General features: G+C 39.9%; 1 protein-coding gene across 2 annotated transcripts in view; it reads left to right on the top strand.

Moving 5' to 3' along the window:
• MOCS1 (molybdenum cofactor synthesis 1) overlaps positions 1–21,076 on the top strand; it is a 54,430-nt gene that overhangs the window by 24,989 nt on the left and 8,365 nt on the right. The window contains exons 2-10 of one of the 2 annotated variants that reach the window (XM_072991456.2): positions 118–250; positions 981–1,148; positions 3,336–3,500; positions 7,715–7,776; positions 8,935–9,046; positions 12,975–13,090; positions 13,635–13,745; positions 14,851–14,971; positions 17,751–17,798. In XM_072991456.2, the coding sequence (XP_072847557.2) occupies positions 118–250; positions 981–1,148; positions 3,336–3,500; positions 7,715–7,776; positions 8,935–9,046; positions 12,975–13,090; positions 13,635–13,745; positions 14,851–14,971; positions 17,751–17,798 (1,036 nt within the window). Of the gene's footprint in view, positions 1–117; positions 251–980; positions 1,149–3,335; positions 3,501–7,714; positions 7,777–8,934; positions 9,047–12,974; positions 13,091–13,634; positions 13,746–14,850; positions 14,972–17,750; positions 17,814–21,076 lie in introns of both variants that reach the window. The other variant, XM_072991460.2, reaches the window with a different exon arrangement.

A 21,076-nucleotide genomic window follows, 5' to 3' on the forward strand; every position in this document is an offset into this window, starting at 1 on the left:
GCAAACTTCAGCATTAGAAAAATCTAAGCTAAAAATTGCCTGATTTTACTTCTGTTTTTCACCCAAATGAAATCCTACCCCATTATACTTAAGATTGAAAATGTTTTTGTAATGCAGGAGATTACAAACCCAAGAAGAAGAGGATTCCTGGCTGAACACGCTGCTCCTTTCTCTGCCTTCTTAACGGATAGCTTTGGTCGCCAGCATAACTACTTGAGGATCTCCCTGACTGAGAAGTGCAACCTCAGATGTAAGTCAGTTTTGAATAGGATCATGTTAGTAAAGCCCAAAGATGTGTTCTTGTGCTGTATCATTACTGGATGCCTTAAACATAGCGTAACTCTTCTGAGGCCTGATTGATACATTGCTATAGCAATGTGGCTGCCACATCAAAAGTGGTTTAGTTTGATCAGAGACCAGTTACAGTAGTTGATACATGGAAGGGACAATTGGAGTGAACAGTGAGGCCAAAGCTGTTCCAGTGCTGCCCTTCCTGTGGGTTTTTCCAATCATAGAACATATATCTGTGTGTGATACACTATAAAGTAGAGAGCTGGTCCCCTAAATGTGTATGGCTATTCTGTATGACTTGCTTTTGTGTGGAAATGATTTTTCATTAGTAGGCACATCAGTATAGTAACTCATAAACGGTAGGGTCAAGGATTGGGATATTAAATTGAGAAGGAAGGCAAGTTGAACTGCTTTCTGTGATTCATTGGTTTTCCTTTGTTTACATACTCTCTAGGAAACAAATTTGTGGTAACTCAAAATCATTTCCCCCTTCTTGAAAGATACTGTATTAATGGAAATAACATAAAACTTCATTGTACAAAATATTTCTATGGTAATTTTATATACAATAAAATAACCTTATTTTAGTAAGCAAATTATGTATTCAGATTTATTTTGTAACAAACTATTCTGAAGAAAGATGTGGATCACTGAGGTCATGTTGTAATCATATTTATTGCATCTTTCAGGTCAGTACTGTATGCCAGAGGAAGGGGTTCAGCTAACTCCCAAATCTGAACTGCTGACTACACAGGAGGTCATCACTCTTGCCAAGCTCTTTGTACAGGAGGGTGTGGACAAGATACGACTGACTGGGGGAGAGCCTCTCATCCGTCCTGATGTAGTGGATATCATAGGTATTCTCCTCTTATATGCTTATGATAGCCATGTTGGTTACATCATCTAGCAGAGTGGTCCCCAACCTTGGGCCTCCAGATGTTCTTGGACTTCAACTCCCAGAAATCCAGGCCAGCAGAGGTGTTGCTGAAGGATTCTGGGAATTGTAGTCCAAGAACATCTGGAGGCCCATGGTTGGGGACCACTGCGCGGCTAGCATACAAAGCTTATTATGCAGCAGCGTGGCGTGTTGAAGCAGGCTGCCTATGATAATTTGAGAATTCAGACAATGTTGCACGTGTGCTTGTGACACGTCCTCAGTGATAATATAAGTGAAACAATGTACTGACCCTGGTGATTAAAGATTTCATGTTTTTTTATCTTTTCTCTGCTGTTATATCTTAATAATACTGATGTTAATGTAATGCTTAAACTAATGCTGATAAAGTATTTCTAGCCCCTTTGGTTCTGGTTGCGACGGAACCCTGCGTGATGGGGTGGAGTTGCACACATGAGGGGTGGGGCTAAAATTAAAGGGGACGTTGCTGATACCTTTCAAATTTTTTGCATTTGCATATTTCATGCACAGTACGTTAGCATTTGATGGACCTTATTATACCTAATTAGCTCTCGCACAACATTTCTACTCTAACAGATTACTACACTTCAGTAACTTTTATATATGCTATATTTCACATTGTGTCCCACGTTCTTTCATAGGTATAATGTCTGTTTAGGAAGGAGTATATAACCAAGATGTTCTTTAAGTGGCCATCTATGGATTCACCCAACCTCCCCTCTGACTGTCATGCTATTCACAGTTGTCTTTTCTGGCAGCGGAGAGAGGGAACTGAGGAGCAACTGTTGGGTGGATGAACATATTGGCTAAGGGGAAGGGTCAAGCTCTAGAATGTCCCCGAGAGTGTTTGCACTGATGCGGAAGTACCCGTGTGTGTGAACTCACAGATGACTAGTTGAAGAACCACAGCTACAAGTTAAAAAAAATCAGGAAAGGTTGTGTCGTTCCCCCCTCCCCCACGAAAAAAAAATACAGATGCAAGAGCAGGTGATCCCTTTATTGGACTGCTTGGCAGTTCTTTGTTTAAAGAGTTGGGAGATAAATTCCCAACTGCTGCCTGGCATGGAGTTTGAAACCACCACCACCCACAAACCATTTGCAAATTGCCTCTGAACTCACCTTAAGAAAAGTCACTTGGGATGAGCAACAGCCATGCAATTTTGGGGCTCTAATATATAATTTTCTAAATGACCTACGTGATCTCGGTGCACAGCTTGATGACAATGAGTTGTCACTGAAAGCTAGCTGCCTGCTTGATTAAGTAAACTATCCTTTTTCAGTGGCTGCTTACCCTTTGTATTGGCAGCTTGTGAAACATAAAGCCGTGTTTTACACAAGACCTTGTTTGTGCTCTTTTCTACACAGGTATAGCTGTAAAAAGTGTGAAAGCAATGTGTTTGATATTGGCAGGGATTACAGCTTAGTACCAGGGCACGCAGAAAGTCCCATTTTCATGGCATTTCCAGCTAAAAGGATCAGGTACAGGTTCAGAGAAAAACACCTGCCTGAAATCCTAAAGGACCCAGTTATAATGGATATTTTCTAAGTACACAAATAGTTTGACTTAGTAAATACGGTGCTCCCTTCCCCCCAATGAATTACAGTGCCTAAGTGTCAGTTTGAACCATGTTCCTGGGGTCCTAGTCCACTACACCACACTGGCTTTCCACTTGGTATAAGGAGCACCCTAGGTTTTCTTCCAAGGTTGGTCAATAAGAGGGAATGGTTTTCAATCTTTAGTCCTAAATTTTGTATTTTTGTTATGAGAATTCCTTACCATTGACTGGGGCATCTGAGAACTAAAATCTATAGCACCTGGAGAAGCAAATGTTGGGAGTCCCAGATTTTGAGGAAGGAAAGGTTTGAAGAAGATAGTGGTGTTTTGGGGGAAGCCTCATTAGAACCTTAGAGGCTCATTTAAGATCATGCTGTCTGAAGGGCTTACATAGTGCTTTACATATGTGTTATGTTGAATTTATGTAATTTAAACACATGTCCATTTTCACCCATCCCTCAGCTGCTGCTTTTGTCTTCCGATTCATTCGCTGTTTTTATTGGTTAATCTTAATCCCCTTTAAGATTTAGACATTTCTGTTAATATCCTTTTCTCTCCATTGTTTTTCCCCAGCTGAGATGCGCGAACTAAAAGGGTTGCAAACCATTGCTGTCACTACTAATGGCATCAACTTAGCTAGACTGTTGCCCCGGCTGAAGGAGGCAGGCCTAAATGCCATTAACATCAGCTTGGACACATTGGTTCCAGCGAAATTTGAATTCATCGTCCGTCGTAAAGGTACAGCTGGACGTGTGGCTTATTTTTTTTAATTATGTATTTAGAGTTTTCATTATTCTATGGAGACCAGTGCTGATTTAGAAGTCTGTATGCATCATCCATAATTGAGCCTATTATTTCTTTATCTTTCAATAGTAGAATTCTTTTTAATTACAGATTTCTATACAGTATGTACAGAAGAATAAGGATGACTTAAACCTAGGAGCACTCTGTATTTTTGTGATGGTGTAATTATTGATAAATTGTTTAACATGTGAAGCATGCTGATCTGTGAAGCCTTACCATTTATAAAACACAACCCGGCAAATGTGAAGGCAAAGAAAAGACGTTTGCAAAGACATAAGCTTTACTCAGTTCTGTAGTCTGGAATAATAAGTATGGTTACAGAGGAAAAGGTAGCACTTTGTTCACATGGTCAGCATTGTGCCTGAAGGCTCCTCATATGTAGACTCTGCATATGAGCAACCCAAATTTTCCAGAATTCTTGCTCAGAACTTTGACAGAAGCAACAACCTCTCCATTTCAGTCTTGTCACTGCTTCCACAAGCAAAGTGACAAGGAAGGGATGTTGCTGCCTTCTCCCCTGTAGCCATATTGATGATTCCTGATTTCCGAATCACTGACTGGTGCTTTAGTAAAGAATGAACTGTGGGAGATCAGATTCACAGTGTGTGTGGTGTAGGAAACTGACCATTATGAAAAGCTTTCCTGAAAACGACTTAATTTTTTTTTCTTTTAAAAAGGGAAATCTATGGGAGTTAGTGTGACAAAGAGAGCCAGAGATACTTCTGCTTAAGAGGGCCTGTAGGCTGAGGAAAGAAGGGCAAGAAAGATTCACAAGGAGCTCAGAATTAATGAACTCCCACTGTGAAGAGAATAGTAGCAGAACAGGAGACACATAGAGATTGAAAGGGAGGAACTCTGTAGTGATAATCACAAAAATCACTGAATTGATGTAAAATCAAGGGCCTGATTTTAAATTCTGTTTTAATAATGATAGATATTCTAAACTCTTTTAAATAACGAAGGAAGCCCATATGGTTGGATCATTTGGATTATTTTCAATGTCCAAGAGCAGTTTTGCAGAAAATGTAATTATTGTTCTTAGAAATACATTATAGCCTCCAAAATCTAGTTTTTCTCATATGAATGATTTTCAGACACTAGTGAAATAAAAGCAGATAGATTGTTACTACCACAGGAAGTATTCATGTTTCAGTTCCTAAAAATATTGAGGGAAATATCTGCAAAGGTATTCTGGAATCCAAAAGAGCTTTTAAAGATCTCCCCCTCACACACACACACACACCCTGAAATGTCTGCAGATCAGTGAACCATTGAATGACTCCATATGATCTGAAGTTGTCATTTCTGTTCTGCAGTTTTTAGACTATGTACAATCTATTTTCCCCACCAGTTCTCCAGAATTTCAAATATCTCAAAATTCCTTCAAATATTTCAAATTTTCTGATGAATACTAAGCATTAGTAGCACAGAATCCTATTGGAGATTTATGGCTGCAGAGGTGTAATTGTATAAACCACAGCAGTGAATCACTGCTAATTAGCAAAATACTGCTCATATTCCTTGTCACATTCCAGCCATATGACTTGACAAATGACCAGGAATGCAAGTAGAAGCAATAATTTGTCACTCTGATTCATGCAGTTACACTGGTTTAAGTAGGATTCTGACATATGGTTTAACTAGCATGCCTATATGAGGTTTAATTTGAACTGTTATTTTCAGATGAGAATCAAGAGAAGAATGTGTTGTATTTTTTTTTAAAAAAAAACACTAAATAATCCAATTCAAATTTAAAAAAAATGATTTAAAAAATTACTATTATTTTTTAAGATAATCTTCCCAATTCTGTTTTGGCCAGAACAATTGCTGAATCCTATTGGATATTGGTGGAACATAAAGCAACTCCGGCCTGCTAGCATGGGATCTCACACTTGTACAAGTGGTGTTTTGACATACACAGAGGCGGCTTTTGTTGCTTACAACCCAGTTCTTTATATGCCTGACAAAGTGGACTATAGTCCCAAAAGGATTGTGCCAAATGAAACAAGTTAGACTTTCAGGTGCTGCAAAATTCTTTGTTGTTTTTAAATATATAGAGATTGTTGAAAATGCCTCCTAACCACACACACTTTTGCTGGGGGTGGGGGAGCAGCCTTGCAGAAGCAGGGTAGAAGTATTCAGCTTCACACTAGTCTACATGGTGCATACACTTTCCTGTGCTAATTTAATGGGGATTTTTAATAAGAGTTTACTGATACAGGTATAAAAGTTTTTTTTCTTGCATGTTGCTTTTGGTAGCAAAGATCAAATGATGATTTTAAAGTTTTAGGCTGCATAACAGGTGGCATGAAAACAATTAATATTGCTTAAAATAGAAAACGGTACATGTCTTGGAAGTTGAAACTGTATTTTTGGAAGCAAGCTGGGCTTCATTTTGAGGAAATGCCCATCTGTAGGCACTAGATGGTGCCAGAGTATCTGAAATCAAATACATGTTTGGAGAGGGGCAAAAACAGCCAATAAAAAAGTCTTGTACTGTAATCAGTTCAAGATGTTTGCACATTTCCTTTGTTATATTTAGTTGTTTCTAAATATGGATTGTGTTCTGTATGGGAATCTCTAATCAGACAGAGAGACCAGTCCTTTTCAGAGGGACTACATTTGGATAAGGCATCACATTTTGAAGAAGCTATTGTGTTCACATATAGACCTGGTACAACTAATGTAATTTTCTGTAGCTCCACAGTAATACAATCAATCCAGTTTAGTATCCTGGAAGTTCAGTATAATGCTTCACTGGACATATGACCAACTTTGGGGTCAATTCATCATGATCTGATCAGTTAGATTCAGTTCTGCTAGAATTAAGTAGATAAGACCCCATATTTTCTCTATTAAGCTTTTTCTATTACAGACAAACCGCACCCACAGTTACAAGGTGTGGTCATGGCCACAAGCACAGATGGCTTTGAAAAGGTTTAAATAAATGAATTCCCATGGCTACTGTCCTGCTGGCTGGAAGATTCTGGGAGCTATGGATCATACTGTTCTTATTTATATACTATAGTTCTTACTCTTTTTGCTCTGAGCAAGAGTGTTGTCTTGGAAGGCCAATTAAGGCTTGGATTTATTTTCTGCAGAGATACGAGCAGTGTTGCAGAGATAAATTTGGAAAGTGCTGGTGCTTATAATATCAGTTCTTATAGTTAGCCCTCTCCCCAGAAGCAGAGTGTAAAAATACAGGCAGGTGGGTCAATCCATATCAGTAAAAGAGCAGCAGATCCATTGAAAGGTAATGACTATTAATTAGCTATCGAGAACATTCCTTCCCTAGATACTTTGCGTTACAACAGGGATACTTCCATAAATGGCAGATCCATTTCTCTTCCAGTTTCTATGAAGGTTGCTGCTGAGCTCAGAGGGAACAGGGGAACCGAGTTATGGTCATAATTTATGCTACTTGTGGCTTCAGTCTTGTGACTCTACTCCACTGCAGAGTATGATCCATCCAAGCTGAATGCAACCTCTATGCAAATCTTCCATAAATTACTATTAAGAGAACAATCTGATTCAAATGTTGTATGCACATTTGTGAGCCCCAGTATGTTTGACCTAGGCCCATTCTTGCATTTTAATTGCTATTTTCTCAGTTTTATCGTCAGTCTTTTCTTTTGGACCTTCCAGGCCTTTCCATGCATATCTGCATATCTGTTTTGGAGTGTTTGCTGTTTTAGAGTATTTATCAACATATGCTATACTCTCAGTTGCCATGTTTAGTCTGCAAGCACAGTTTTCCAGAGTAAACCTTGCAGTTGACATCAGAGGTTTTCAGAGGAACAGGATAAAAAAGTAACAAGTGACATCAAGCACTTGTTGTGGCATTTCAAGTAATTTCTTTGAACCACATACAGTGGTGCCTCGCTTGACGATGTTAATCCATTCCAGCTAAATTGCTGTTAAACAAAATCATCGCTTTACGATGTTTTCGCTTAACAGCGATTTTCCTAGAACGGATTATCGTCGTTAAGCGAGGCACCACTGTACATCTACTCAGACATAAGCCGTGCAGAAAGTTAATGTATATATCAAGTTCTGTTCAAGCTTTTTTAAAAAAGAAACCCTTCTTACATTTTAAAGCTCAGTTTTTATTCATTGTGTGTTACATTTGATCACTGTTTATATTTTAGGTTTTCACAAGGTAATGGAAGGGATTCACAAGGCCCTGGAACTTGGATATGACCCGGTTAAGGTGAGAGTGTTCCATGTTGCAAACTGTGAGCCACAGATTATTTACCAAAGATGCTAAATACATAATTGTCGATCTAGAATTCTTATATTATAAAGCTTTTCTTTTCTTTAACTTCGTCACCATTTCTGAAGCAAAAATAGAAAATAGATGTGAGTATAGAGCAGTGCTTTCTAGCTCGGCTGTCTTGGCCATGAGACTTGAAAAAGATGTCACACACACCCCAAGCTCTTCTGTTTGTTTGTTTTCCCTAACAGACAGATTTGTCTTTGGGCATGACTGTTCCTTTTCTCCCTAATTACGCTGCCACCAGAGGATTTCTTCCTCAATTACCAATTATGAACACAGAATCACTGATGTCAAATCTAATGGTGATGTTTATTTAAAGATTAACAGGTGAAACACACAAAGAAAATCATGGATGGTATTCTAGTTGTAATTCATTAAACTTCTTTTGATTTACACATATGTTGGTTCATTTATATTCAGTTATAAATGGAAATAAACAGTTTATATGTAACTGTTTATTTAATGCTTATAACTTTTACTTCTTTCAGTTCTCTCATACATTAACTTTCCAAGTGTTCTCTTTTAAATCCTATCTTCCTCGTCTATCTATCCCTCTCTATGTATCCTTCTTCTCTCTAACTCTTCCCCATCCTAACTTTTCCTAACTGTCCACCCTAACTGATCTCAACTGTCTTCCTTTTTCCCCCTCTTTCTTGGTTCCACCCTCCTGTCCTATCATTGGCTCCCGCATCAGGGTTCTAACGTAATGGACAGGCGTGACATTTGGACTGTCCATCACAGATGTGTGCAGAGCCTCTGTCTTGATAAATGAATCTGCAATACATTACCAGTGTCCAGGTATTTTATTGCTCTTTAAAGCAGGGATGGGGTATGTGTGGTCCTCCAAATTTTGTTGGGCTATAGGTCCCATCAAACTCAGTCAGCATTGTTAGTGACATGATAGACATTGCAGTCTAGCAGCATATGGAGGGTTGTACATTCCCCATCACTGTTTTAAAGGAAAGTATTTAGGAAAGGACTATCTCAGTGATATACTGCAGCCTTTATCCAGATGTCAAATTGTCCTGTCATGCTGGTGATGTTGCCGTACGCATATTGGCTTCAACCAGCTTCCCTTTGTTCCTCTCTTAGGTAAACTGCGTAGTTATGAGAGGCCTCAATGAGGACGAGCTGGTAGATTTTGTAGCTCTTACAGAGAAGCACCCCCTGGATGTACGCTTCATAGAATACATGCCCTTTGACGGTGAGTAGAAAGTGGTAGTGGGATTTCAGAGATCACATATATGGGAGATACTTTTGATATTCCTGTTTGGAGAGGGACTGGTGAATCTCAGGGGCATTGCCATCACTGGTTCCTGGAAAGTGCTCCATGTATCTCTTAATGATGTCACAGATTTATAGTAGCAAAAATGTAAAGCATATCAAATTTAATTCAACCGAAATTATTCTGTAAATAATTTTTATTCACTTTGCTACTAACCTTATGATTACAAAATAGTTTTTCTTTTGTTTTACAAGCTCTTTCTTCCTTAGTTCTGGGTCTGGGCTGTCTCATTCCCCAGCTGAGACAAGCAAATTGAAAGTGCATACTGTTCATTATGTACAGTGGCCTTGGCATAGGGCTGAAGAGCTCCCACACCTGCAATTTGCATTGAAGAGAAAATGCAGCAGTGGGAATCCCCACTCATGCATATCTCAGATTCATTAGAATCTGAGTTCAGTCCAGGGGTTGCATTCTGTCATGAGGTACATGGAGAGGTATTTGCCTTTTGTAGGCAGAGCCAAGCAATGCATGCAGGTGAGTGGCCTCAATGTCAGTGGTTTGGGGAACTCCTTCTCTTTTGGAAGAGGTGGCTTACCATGAAGAATTTGGTTCACAGTCTGGGGGTCCATCTTGACTCATTGCTTACCATGGAGACCCAGGTAGCGTCCATGGTTTGGTCTGCCCACTTATATCTTTGGCGGATCGCCCGGCTGCATCTCTATCTAGACACGGGGGCGCTCACCACGCTGGTCCATGGACTTGTAGTCTCAAGAAAAGACTACTGTAAAACTCTCTATGTGGGGCTACCTTTGAGACTGATGGGGAAGCTTCACATGGTCTAGAACATGGCAGCCAGGCTATTAACAGGGATATCACCATATTTCCACCACCTTGGCTGCCTTACTCTGGTTACCTATCTGCTTCCGCATTGATTTCAAGGTGTTAACCATTACATATAAAGCCCTTAACGGTTTAGGACCTCGATACCTGGCCGAGCATCTTCTTTTGCCCAGTTCTACCCGTATCACCCGCTCCAGTCAGGCCAGGTAGCTGAGGGGCCTAATGCCAAGAGAGGCCCAGTGGGGAAAAAACTAGAAATCGGGCCCTTCGCCTCTGGAACAACTTACCTGTAGAGATCCACTTGGCTCCCTCGCTGAGGGCCTTCAAGAATAACTTGAAGACATGGCTAATCAGGCAGGCCTTCCCTACAGCCCTTACCTTGCCTGTCTCCCCTTTTGTTTTCTTTTTATCTCCTTCTTTTTCTTCTTTTTTTCCTTTCCCATCTTTGACTAATCTGGATTTTATCTTAGTTTATTTTTATATTATATGTAAACCACCCAGAGTAGACAAGTTCTAGATGGGCAATATATAAATCTAATAAATAACTATCAAATGGACAGGGCCCCTTTATTTTTCCTCTTACACAATTCACAGGCATCTGAACATAAATTCTGTATGAGTAACTTAGTTACTCTTCTGCTTATATCAGAGGTTGAGAATTTTGTGGTCCTGAAGGTGTTGCTGACAGCTCCCATCATTCTTTGCCATTTCCCAAGATGGCTAGATCCTGTGAGAACTGGAGTCTGAGAACAACTGGTGGGTCACAGATTCTGCAGACCTGCATTATATTTTATTAGTAGACACAGCAGTAGAAACATGTTGCATATAAGGGTTGTGCTCACTAGGAACCTTGAGTGGAAAATATTGAAAAATAGAAGATAAAAGGTTGTTTTTCTGTTGGCCTGGTCGTGTTTGGTTTGTAAGTGCCTTGCACTGATTTTAGAATATTCACTAGTTGGATTTGAAATACCCTGATGAATACCCATTCCAACAGAAGTATAAATAGACAAAACTTCATTACAGATCCAGAGTTGGTAACTAGAATGTGTTAAATATTTTATTTGAGAACATTACAGAATTTAATAGTATGGTGGTTGTGACTGCATAATTTGGAATATTCTTTGTGTCTGCATTAGCAGCAGTGAGATTATATATAATTTATCTCGTAGTAGGAGGTAAGTGAATGGGTGACAAAGCTAGTGGCATAGCTAAATGAACCAATACTACTTATAGTTGACTCTCCTGCACTCTAGTTATATTATGTAAGCTAAGTAATTATAGCTTCTACTTGATTTCTTCCTGTGTACTATGTGAATTTAAAAAGCTAAGCTAATTTTCACAAGGCATGTCTCCACTCTCCAGTTAATTAGCTAAATTTAGAGAATAAATTATAGAATTGAAATTCATTAATCAAAATGATTCAAAAATTCCTAAATCAAAAAGGTTTGTTTTGTATTCATTAATACCAAAATGATTAATTCAATGCTAAAACCAAACTTCACATATTAGATCAGTTCTTGATCCTTAAACACAGATGTGAAAGGCAGTTAAAGTATTCAATTTTTGTATTTGCGAAGGCTTTCACGGCTGGGATCTAATGGGCTCTTTGGCCGTGTTCTGAAGGTTGTTCTTCCTACTGTTTTGCCAGTCTCTGTGGCCGGCATCTTCAGAAGACAGCACTCTGTGCTCTGAAGATGACGGGCACAGAGACTGGTGAAACGTTAGGAAGAGCAACCTTCAGAACACGGCCAAAGAGCCCGAAAAACCCACAATAACCACTATTCAGGTTTTTTTCACTCATATTTGAGATTTTAAAGTGGATTTTGACTCCTGTCTTCAGACAAAATCCAATCTTAAAAAAACCTCAAATCCAGAAAATATTCTAACTTCACCAGACAAATGATTAACATTTGGTGCAAAAAGGGTTTGTTAGCCAAATATCAAAGCCATCCAAAGCTACCTGGATTCTTAGCTCCAGAGACTGGGAGGAAAAGAAATAAAGATAAAGCAAAGATATAGGGAACAGATCTCATTAGCTTTTCTACCTTGTCTTCAGTCTGTTCAGAGGTGAGGGTTACAAAGGACAACCCACCCGTCTGAAGTGTCGACCTGTCCTCCGCATCACGTGATTGAGAATATCTCCTTGTACAGCCTTTGCTGTGGCTTTTTTCCCCTTTGTCCTTCCAAAGCTCTCCTACTTTGCATATCTTATCATGGTAACACTTTCCTCATTGCATCATCTTAATCTCAAGGACTCGTCAACTTTCTTCCAGCCATTCTCCATATTACTGTTATGATGTCTCGGTCAGTATGTGTGAAGGAGAAATACTGGCTATCTCTGTATCATTAAAGATGCAGGCCATGAACTACTCGCTCTTGTCTGTGAATACAGGGAAGATCTTTTCTTCTTTAAAGGAAAATATGCTATGCTTCTTAAACACAAGTTCTTGCCCAACTTCGACAGCATTTAGTTCTAAGATGCAAAAGTTTCTGGATGAATATTAGAACATTGAGAAGAACATTTATTTCTGAGGGGCTTTGGCTTCCCTTGTCTCCCAGCCAGCATGACTAGTGAATTCTGGAAATCTATTTCCCCCACATTTTGTGGAGAAGGGATAATGTCAGATGTTGAAATTCTGGGATCTTCCATATGCATCTGCTCAACACTTCATCCCAGATTAGATTAGCTGGTCCGGATAAGCATTTTGTGGCTGCTTTGGGAACAGACCAGCAATGTTTAACTCGTTCAGTACCAGACTGATGTACTATAAGCTCAATTCTTATGTAATTAGGATGGAACATTCATAAGGTACGTTCCTTAGTATTTTACCTGCTGGCTCACAGTGGTTTTAATCTGTTATTTTTCCGTAATATCCTTTGCTCCTTGCAATGCTATTTCTGATACAAATGCCAATTTTGGAGAGGGGACAGATGTTGCTCTGCTAGTATAATTTAATCAGATCACAAAAACATGCCATTGTTGATTGTTAAATTTCTACATTAATCTCATCAGCACCATTGCTGTTAGACTCATTGATCACTAGTACTGGTTTCCCTCTCATTCTAGGCAATAAGTGGAACTTCAAGAAAATGGTGAGCTATAAAGAAATGCTGGATACAATCAAGCAACGATGGCCAGAACTAGAAAAATTACCATGTGAAGAGGCTTCTAGCACAGCAAAGGTAGTTAATAGCGTACTTTACAAACTCCCAAGCCCTGACATATTTATTAGCCTACTGAACCAATGTACAGAAATTACTTTTTTCGGGTGGGTGGGTGGGAATCGAAGCAGTTATAGTTGTTATGGTAGATACGTATACTTGGGTTGCCCACACAAGAGAAATTGTTAAGGGACTTTACATTTTGTGTATACTGCAGAGTTGCATGGCAACTTCTGCAAGGAGCTATTACCATGAAGGCAAGAAGTATTGTGATTCTGATGGCAATCTTTGATTAAGCATAGTGAAAGAGTAATGCAACTATACGAAAGGAACTGTTCATTTTCAGTGTTTTGTATATGCTTACAATGGGTGTTTTTTCATCTCATTTTAACATTTTCCCTGTTTGATACAGGCTGCACATATGGTCTTGACTATTATCTGTTTCCCCTCTTCTAACCCATTTCATTCATTGGGGGAGGCCAAGACTGTTGAAGAATGCCACATATGGATGATAATGTGTTTCTGTCTCACACTACTTTTTCTTTCTTGTTCTATGTCTTGACAGGCATATAAGGTGCCCCATTTTCAGGGAAAAGTCAGCTTCATCACCTCAATGTCTGAGCATTTCTGTGGATCCTGCAATCGACTGAGGATCACAGCAGATGGGAACTTGAAGGTAGTAGCATTGCATTATTCACCAATGGTTGGAGTTTGCTAACGTTTGGTTATATGAGCTGCAGTCAGAGTTGGCTGTGTACCCTGAACAGGTCTAGAAATCACAGGGTGAATGCTATCGGAGCCTGAGCCTTAAATCAAATGACATTATAGCATCCTATGTCTTTTTTCCACTTTTTCTGCTGCTTGAAGGAAAAACTTTGGCTCTTTGCTTGATTTTTGCTATCCCACACAGGTTGCCTTTCCTTCACCTGTCCTTGTCTTTATATATATATATATATAATGCACCTTATTTGGCCTTTGAAAGTAAATTGATGTGAAGCCTGTGAAGATATACATGTAGCTGAGTACTTAGGGATTTGTCAAATCAGGCTTGGGTTGCACAGGTCAAGAAAGTGGTGGCAAGAAGTCGTGGAAGGACGGCAGGTTCTGAAATAGAATGATCACTGCGTGTTTCCTGTGTATTTGAAACCAGTTTCAGTTCAGTATTGACCTTTGTGTTGTAAGCTGCCCAGTGGTGGAAGAAAATATTGTATTGTCCACTGATGCCACATCAGAATGAATGCAGTTGAAGCCTCCCAGCTTATGAAGGGGAAGAAGGTGCTATCTTTTCAAATAAATTCTAGTATGAGCAATCAAACCTCTACATGTTTACCTTCAGAGTTGGTCCATCTTTGTTTTAGGATAACGGAGTGGGATGGAAGAGATGGTGTTGCCTCAGATGTTCTCTCCACACACACCAAAGGTTTTTGGTGCCTAATTGTGCTTTTTGGGGACCATTGCAGTTTTGGAATTTAGAACCTTCCATCCCTAAAGATGAAGTAGGGATTTTTAAAAGGAAATGGGTTTTGGTCCGTAGCAGGTCCTTTGGGGCTGCTTTTGTAAACAGAAGTGAATGGCTGGAAGCAAGCAGCTTGTCAGATTATTATTTGGATTGCAAATTCCATCAGCCTTCTTCATCATAACAAGTTTTAAGGTGGTGGTGGCAATCAGGATCCAGTAAGGTCTGGAGGGCCATATACGTCCCATCCATGATCTGCTACTACTTTGACTGAAACATCTAAGTTAGTAATTCTCTCCTCTGTTTTTCTAAATGTTTGCTTCAGGTGTGCCTTTTTGGAAACTCAGAAGTGTCCTTGAGAGATCATTTAAGGTCTAAAGCCACAGAAGAAGAATTAGTTCAAATAATTGGCAAAGCTGTCGGCAGGAAAAAGAAACAACATGCAGGTATTCTGTTTTGAAGCAATTCAAGTTATCTTGTATGTATCATGCAGTGCCCTGTTCTTTTATTATTATTACAGTGGTGCCCCGCATGACGACGATAATAGCTGTTTAGCGAAATCGTCATCATGCGAAATCAGTTTCCCCATTGGAATGCATTGAAACCCATTTAATGTGTTCCAATGGGGAAAATACCTCGTCGTCCAGCAAAGATCGCTCATAGGGAAGCCATTTTGTGAAGCCCCAATCAGCTGTAAAAATGGCTGCCCTCGCAGCATAGGTCTGGAAAAGACAGGGCAGCCATTTTGCGGAGCCGGAAAAATCGTCATCTTGTGAACAAACGGTTCGTGAAGCACGGACCTAATCGACATCAAGCGAAAATCCCCCATTGGAATAACTGTTTTGCAAATCGCTATAGCAATCTCAAAAGTCATTGTAATGCGGATTCGTCGTTCAGCGGGGTCGTCGTCTTGCGAGTTACCACTGTATTATTTTATTTTTTATTCTTAAAAACTAGGGGAAAGGTAAGGAGTACGAAAGGTAGAGGAGGATATGGGGGGAAAGAGGGGGAAGGAGAACACAAAATGTACTGTCATCCAATCTGTTTGTTCATGTTGCGATATCAAGTCCACTTTTTGCCTTTCTGCAATCCGATTGCCATCCAGGTTTCAACTTACAGTTACATCTTAGTTTAATTCTGTTATTCAAGCACTACCTGGTGATTTAAGTCATTTATATGATAAATCCCATTGTTCAGTTGCCTTTTGTATTGACAGTCTTTCGACACTTCTGATAGAATATTCATTTCTGTCACTTTCCATATCGTCTCAATAAGTTCATATTGTTTTGGTATCTCCTATTTCTTCCAGTTCTTAGCATTAAGAATTCTGGCTGCAGTGACTATATATATAACTAGGTAGTTCTTTATCTTATCTGTAATATCTGGTATAATGCTCAGTAAAAACAGTTCTGGGGTTAGTGGAACATCACAAAGCATTATTTTTTTGTAACAGAGTATGTACTGCTATCCAATACTGTTTCACTACTCTACAAGTACACCACATATGGTAAAAGCTTCCCTCTTGTGCTTCACATTTCCAACAAACATTGGACCCCCTGTATAAATCGTTGACAATTTTTCCAGAGTCATATGCTACCTATAATACGTGTTATATATGTTCTTCCTTGAAATTTACTGATTTTGTGAGCTTTATGTTATTTTTCCATATTGGCAACCATTGATCAATATCAATATTATGTCCTATATTTTTTGCCCACCTAATCATACATTCTTTTACCATCTCATCTTGCATTTTAGTTTCAAGGAAATAATCATACATTTTCTTAATTACTTTATCATTTGAGCCCAGTAGAAGTTTATTGAATATTGTTTGTTCTGCGTAAAACTCCTCTGTTACGACCTAGTTTCCTGTGAGGGAGAACATGGTCGGTCGGACAGAGAATAATTGGAAATCTGAGCACCCCTATGCAGCTGGGTGAGTCCTGGTAACCTCAACCAGGGCGTACAACAAACTTCTTCTTACAAGTCTGCCCTAAAAAGAGACTTGCTGACCTTTAAGAAAGCTCAGCAGGAAGTTACACATGAGCTTTGTAGTCCTAAGATCTACCTGGCTCAGTAATGTAGGACTCAGTAGCTTAATGTGGCTTTGCTTCCCCCTCAGGGTATAGCTAAGACAGCTTCACTGTTCAAGAGACCAACAGATTTTATAATTGATATTTTTATTGAAAAAATATAGATTTACAGAATAACGTCAGTTTGATGCAAAAGCATAGCAAATACACATTTTCAAGGTTTGTTACAAATTACAATTAAGGCAACTAATTCTCTTTTAGTTACAATAGCTCAAGAAACATATAAAAATCTCTAAAAGCTTTCTTAGGGTAGGCAAAAGGCTTAAAGCCCCCCTTCTCTTCTTCCTTAACTCCCTACATCTTCCCAGTCCTTTCCCTGCATGGGGCAGCAGGTAAAAAGACCTAGAAAAATCTATGGTTCCATCCAAAAGGAAAAAATTCTCCCACCCAGATCTACCCAAATTACTCGGCATAGCCAAGAGGGACGGTTGAGGGGCTTAACGCTGAGAGAGTCCCGGAAAGAAAGAACAAGAAACCGGGCCTTCTTGGCAGTGGCCCCTCGACTATGGAAGAGATCTGCCTGGCTCCCTCGCTGGGTGTTTTCAAGAGCCATTTAAAGACTTGGTTCTTCAGGCAGGCCTTCCCTCCTGTCAATTCTTGAATTCTATCTTTTTGTTCTATTGTTCCCCATCTTGATCATACTAAATTATTGTTTAAATGTTTTATGATTGTGATGTTTTTATTGTATTTTAATGATATTTTATGACATTTGTAAGCCGCCCCGAGTGCTGTACACTAGGGGGACGGTATAGAAATACAAACAAACAAACCTTAGAACTGCGGAGCCAGAAGGGACCCTGAGGATCATCAGGTCCAGTCCCTGTCAAGGAGGCACAGTGGACAATCAAAGTCCCAACCTCAGGCTGTGCAACCAGATGCCTAAACCACTGAGCTGTCCAGCAGTTTCTGAGTGTTAAAGTGTTCTAGCATCAAAGCAGGCGTATTAATCAGAAAGAAGGCTGAACCATGATTATGTGATTTAAAAGAAGACCAGTATTTTCTAATATTTTGTTCTGACCAAGGTTCACTCCCTAGATGTTTGGGATGCACACTTTTCTAACATGATTTCTAGATGCTTATGTATCTAGAATGAAGACCCCTAATTTTTGTCTGTTCATTATTTTATTTCCAGGCATGTTCAGCATTTCCCAGATGAAGAACAGGCCAATGATCCTCATTGGTGGGTGACCAATCAGTACGTAATAAACTCTATCGTGATGCTATATTTACAATTGCCCCTCAGGCAAGCATTGAGTTTGAATTATGCAGAGGTGTTTATAGACACTGACAGAAAGCTAAATATTTTTATTCACTAAACGTATTTGCACTTCTAAAGAGGAACAACAGCTACTTCTTTTACAGGCCAGAATCCTGTTTGGGTTTGCACAGTATAAAGCCAAAATTGTGCAACTGGTGTGCACAATTGTTCTAGCTATCTGTTGCACATTCAACCCTATTCATGTTATGTTCTTGGCTGCACTCTTGGCAACACAACAAATAACAGCAAAAACTACATGTAATTTTGCTTAGGCACACAGTATTTTGCGATAGGATTCTGGCCATATATTTTTGAGTGACTGTTTTCCTTTTGGTTTGTTCACATTAGCCTTTCAGTGAATGCACAGTTTACCTGTCCACTCTTATTGAAGCTTATAAGCCACTTTCCTAAGACTAGAAGCTCCCAATCAAAAAGTACAGTACCTTTGTTCTTGCCAACTGGTGCAAAATTGGATGTGTTTGCAGCATTGCTTAGCTAGCATATGAATAATTTGGGAAACAGGGACAATTAACTACCATTGCTTCCACACTATGGAAGAACTATGTTGTAAGCCCGTAACTCTCTCAGTGGCATGCTGTTTAAATAATTAGATACATTTGGGGTTTGCTGGTAATGAAACAAGAGCGGAGGAAGCTAGATGCAAACATGGGATCCCTCCAGACTGGTTACCTGCAGCCTGCTACGTTGCTAAGAACCAGATCAGGTCTGACCAGCAGGCATTCTGTGTCTTGGGAAAACTTACCACTAGCATTCTCTCTACAAACAGTATAGCCTCTGTGACCGATGTTGAGCCAGAAGCCAGCTTGATTATGATACACAGACTAGCATGGATGTATGGAGAGCAGCTTCCTAATTTGGGCTGATTGCATTATTCTAGTCTAGCCAGCTGGCATGTGAACAGGCAGAAAGAAATGGGTGGAGAACCAAGTAGGGATTGAGAGAATGAAGCCTTGATAGCATACTGAATTTGCAATGAATTAGTTGTACAATTCTGCTGTCATAGCATATTGCCATGCTTCGTTTCATTGCTTTCATTTAACAGAGGTTCTCTTTAAATATAGTCTGATCTCAGTGTTTCCTTTGACATGTCCTTTCTGTGTCACTGTGGGAAGCTTGGCAAGATGCAAAAACCTATGTTCTACAATCCAACACCATCAGTTCACAGCATTTTTTGAAAAAAAAATTGCTGTGAACTGGTGGTGTTGAGTTATAGAACATAGGCTCCCACTTAAGATCATTTGTTGAAAAACATTGGCTGTGGACTTGTAGTGTTGGATTATAGAATATAGGCTCCCACTTTGGAATCATAGTCTGACCACTGATAGTGACTTAACTTGTATCCTGTGCTTCTTCCTTTGTCTCTGTTCGTGCAACGTAAGTCATGGAGGTGCCCTCCCCTGCCCATCACAAACTCTAGTTATAAAAAGTACCCATGTCTTAATTCTGTTTTCCTTCCTCACTGCTGACATGTTGATTATATGCAAACAAATCCTGCCCAGGATAACCCTACCACTATATTATATGTTGTGAGCAACTCAAAGAGACTTGCCAGAAGGGGACAGCAGTGGCACACATTGAACTAGAATGTATTGTCCAATGTGTGGCAAAGAGTCCAGTCTAGGTGAGAGGGCTTAATCTGCTCCATGTTTTAACTAAAGTTTAATTCCAGAACTAAAGAGTAAGACAGTTGTTGCCACTTGACAAATTCACTTGGTACTTGGACATAGGTCCTTTCCCTGTGGGAATGTGCAGTGATCCATTGGTGTGTAAGGGGAGGATCTCTAGAAGTTAGGAGTCACACATGTACCCTGTTTTCTCAAAAATAAGACTTAACCTGGAAATAAGCACTAGTATGATTTTTCAGGATGCTTGTAATATAAGCCCTATCCCAAAAATAAGCCCCAGTTAAGTTAAACCCTGCCCTCCACCATTATGAGCAACCAGAAGAAGATGACGTGAGTGTATTTGAATAAATGTAGATTGCAGTACATGAAAAAAATAAAACATCCCCTGAAAATAAGCCCTAATATATTTTTGGAGCAAAAAATTAATAGAAGATTCTGTCTTATTTTCGGGGAAACATGGTGCATCCTTGTAGTTACGAGCCAACCTCTCTCTCTCATTCCCTCCCTCCCTCCCTCTCACCCTCTCTCACTCTCTCTGAAGTTTTAACTGAAGAAGTCTCTATCTGTGGCTTAATGGCCAAAATATGTATTGAAATAAAAAAGTAAACAAAAAAGGGGGGATAGTAGGGACCCTGGTGTGCTAGCAGCCCTCAACACGTAGCAAAATTCTGCCTAGGCTCCGTAGAGCACACAAGGTGAATCCTGAGCCAATTTGTTTTTTCAGAAAGATATTTGAGCCAATGACGGCTGTGTCCACCCAACAGGTCACATGTTGACTGCCCCTGATGAAAGGGAAGGGGACAGGCGCCAGTCACTGAGCTTTGGGTTGAGAACTGTTCTCCTCCCTGCACCTCGCCCCACTTTGTAAGCTCCCCTCCCTTCTGCCTGTGCTGTACCTTCCCTATGGATGTGGCTGAGCCTTGCACAGGTCTGTGTAGACCAGATGAACATGTAAAGGTGTGAGATGCAGTACAGAGGGACAGTTTTTTGGGGGAAGCTGTTCCTAAACAGGGCCCTGCTTGAGGTGCACTTCTTGTCATTTCCATCTCCTGGTGTAGAAATTCAACTGTGTTACATTGAAAATTCACAGAATGTAAAGATCCTCATATACTGGTCTCAGTTGATTTTGTGATTTTGTGAGTCTGTTAAGATCAGAGGAGACTGAGGTGTTTGTGCCTCAATTATAGGAGCTGAAACCAGTGGGGGTCACATTTATGAGAGAGTGCTTCTGTGTCTTCAAAGAAGAGACACTTTCTCCTGTGTTGGAGGTGGGCAAAGTGTGGCCTTCCAGATGTGGTTGGGCTTCAGTTTTCAGGAGGGCCTACCATGCTATGGTCCATGGGGTCACAAAGAGTTGGTCACAACGAAATGACTAAACAACAACAACAAGCTGGGATAGCTAGTATTGACGAACAGTGGGAGTTGAAACCCAACAAATTTGGAGAGGTGCACTTTGCTCATCCAATCCTAAAAGATGAACACATATTGAACCCTTGTAAGAAACCCTCCTAAATTTAGAGCTGGTGAGTGTCTTGAGCTGCATCAGGCTTCACC

Source organism: Pogona vitticeps, chromosome 1, assembly GCF_051106095.1.
Source record: "Pogona vitticeps strain Pit_001003342236 chromosome 1, PviZW2.1, whole genome shotgun sequence".
Taxonomy (NCBI): Eukaryota; Metazoa; Chordata; class Lepidosauria; order Squamata; family Agamidae; genus Pogona; species Pogona vitticeps.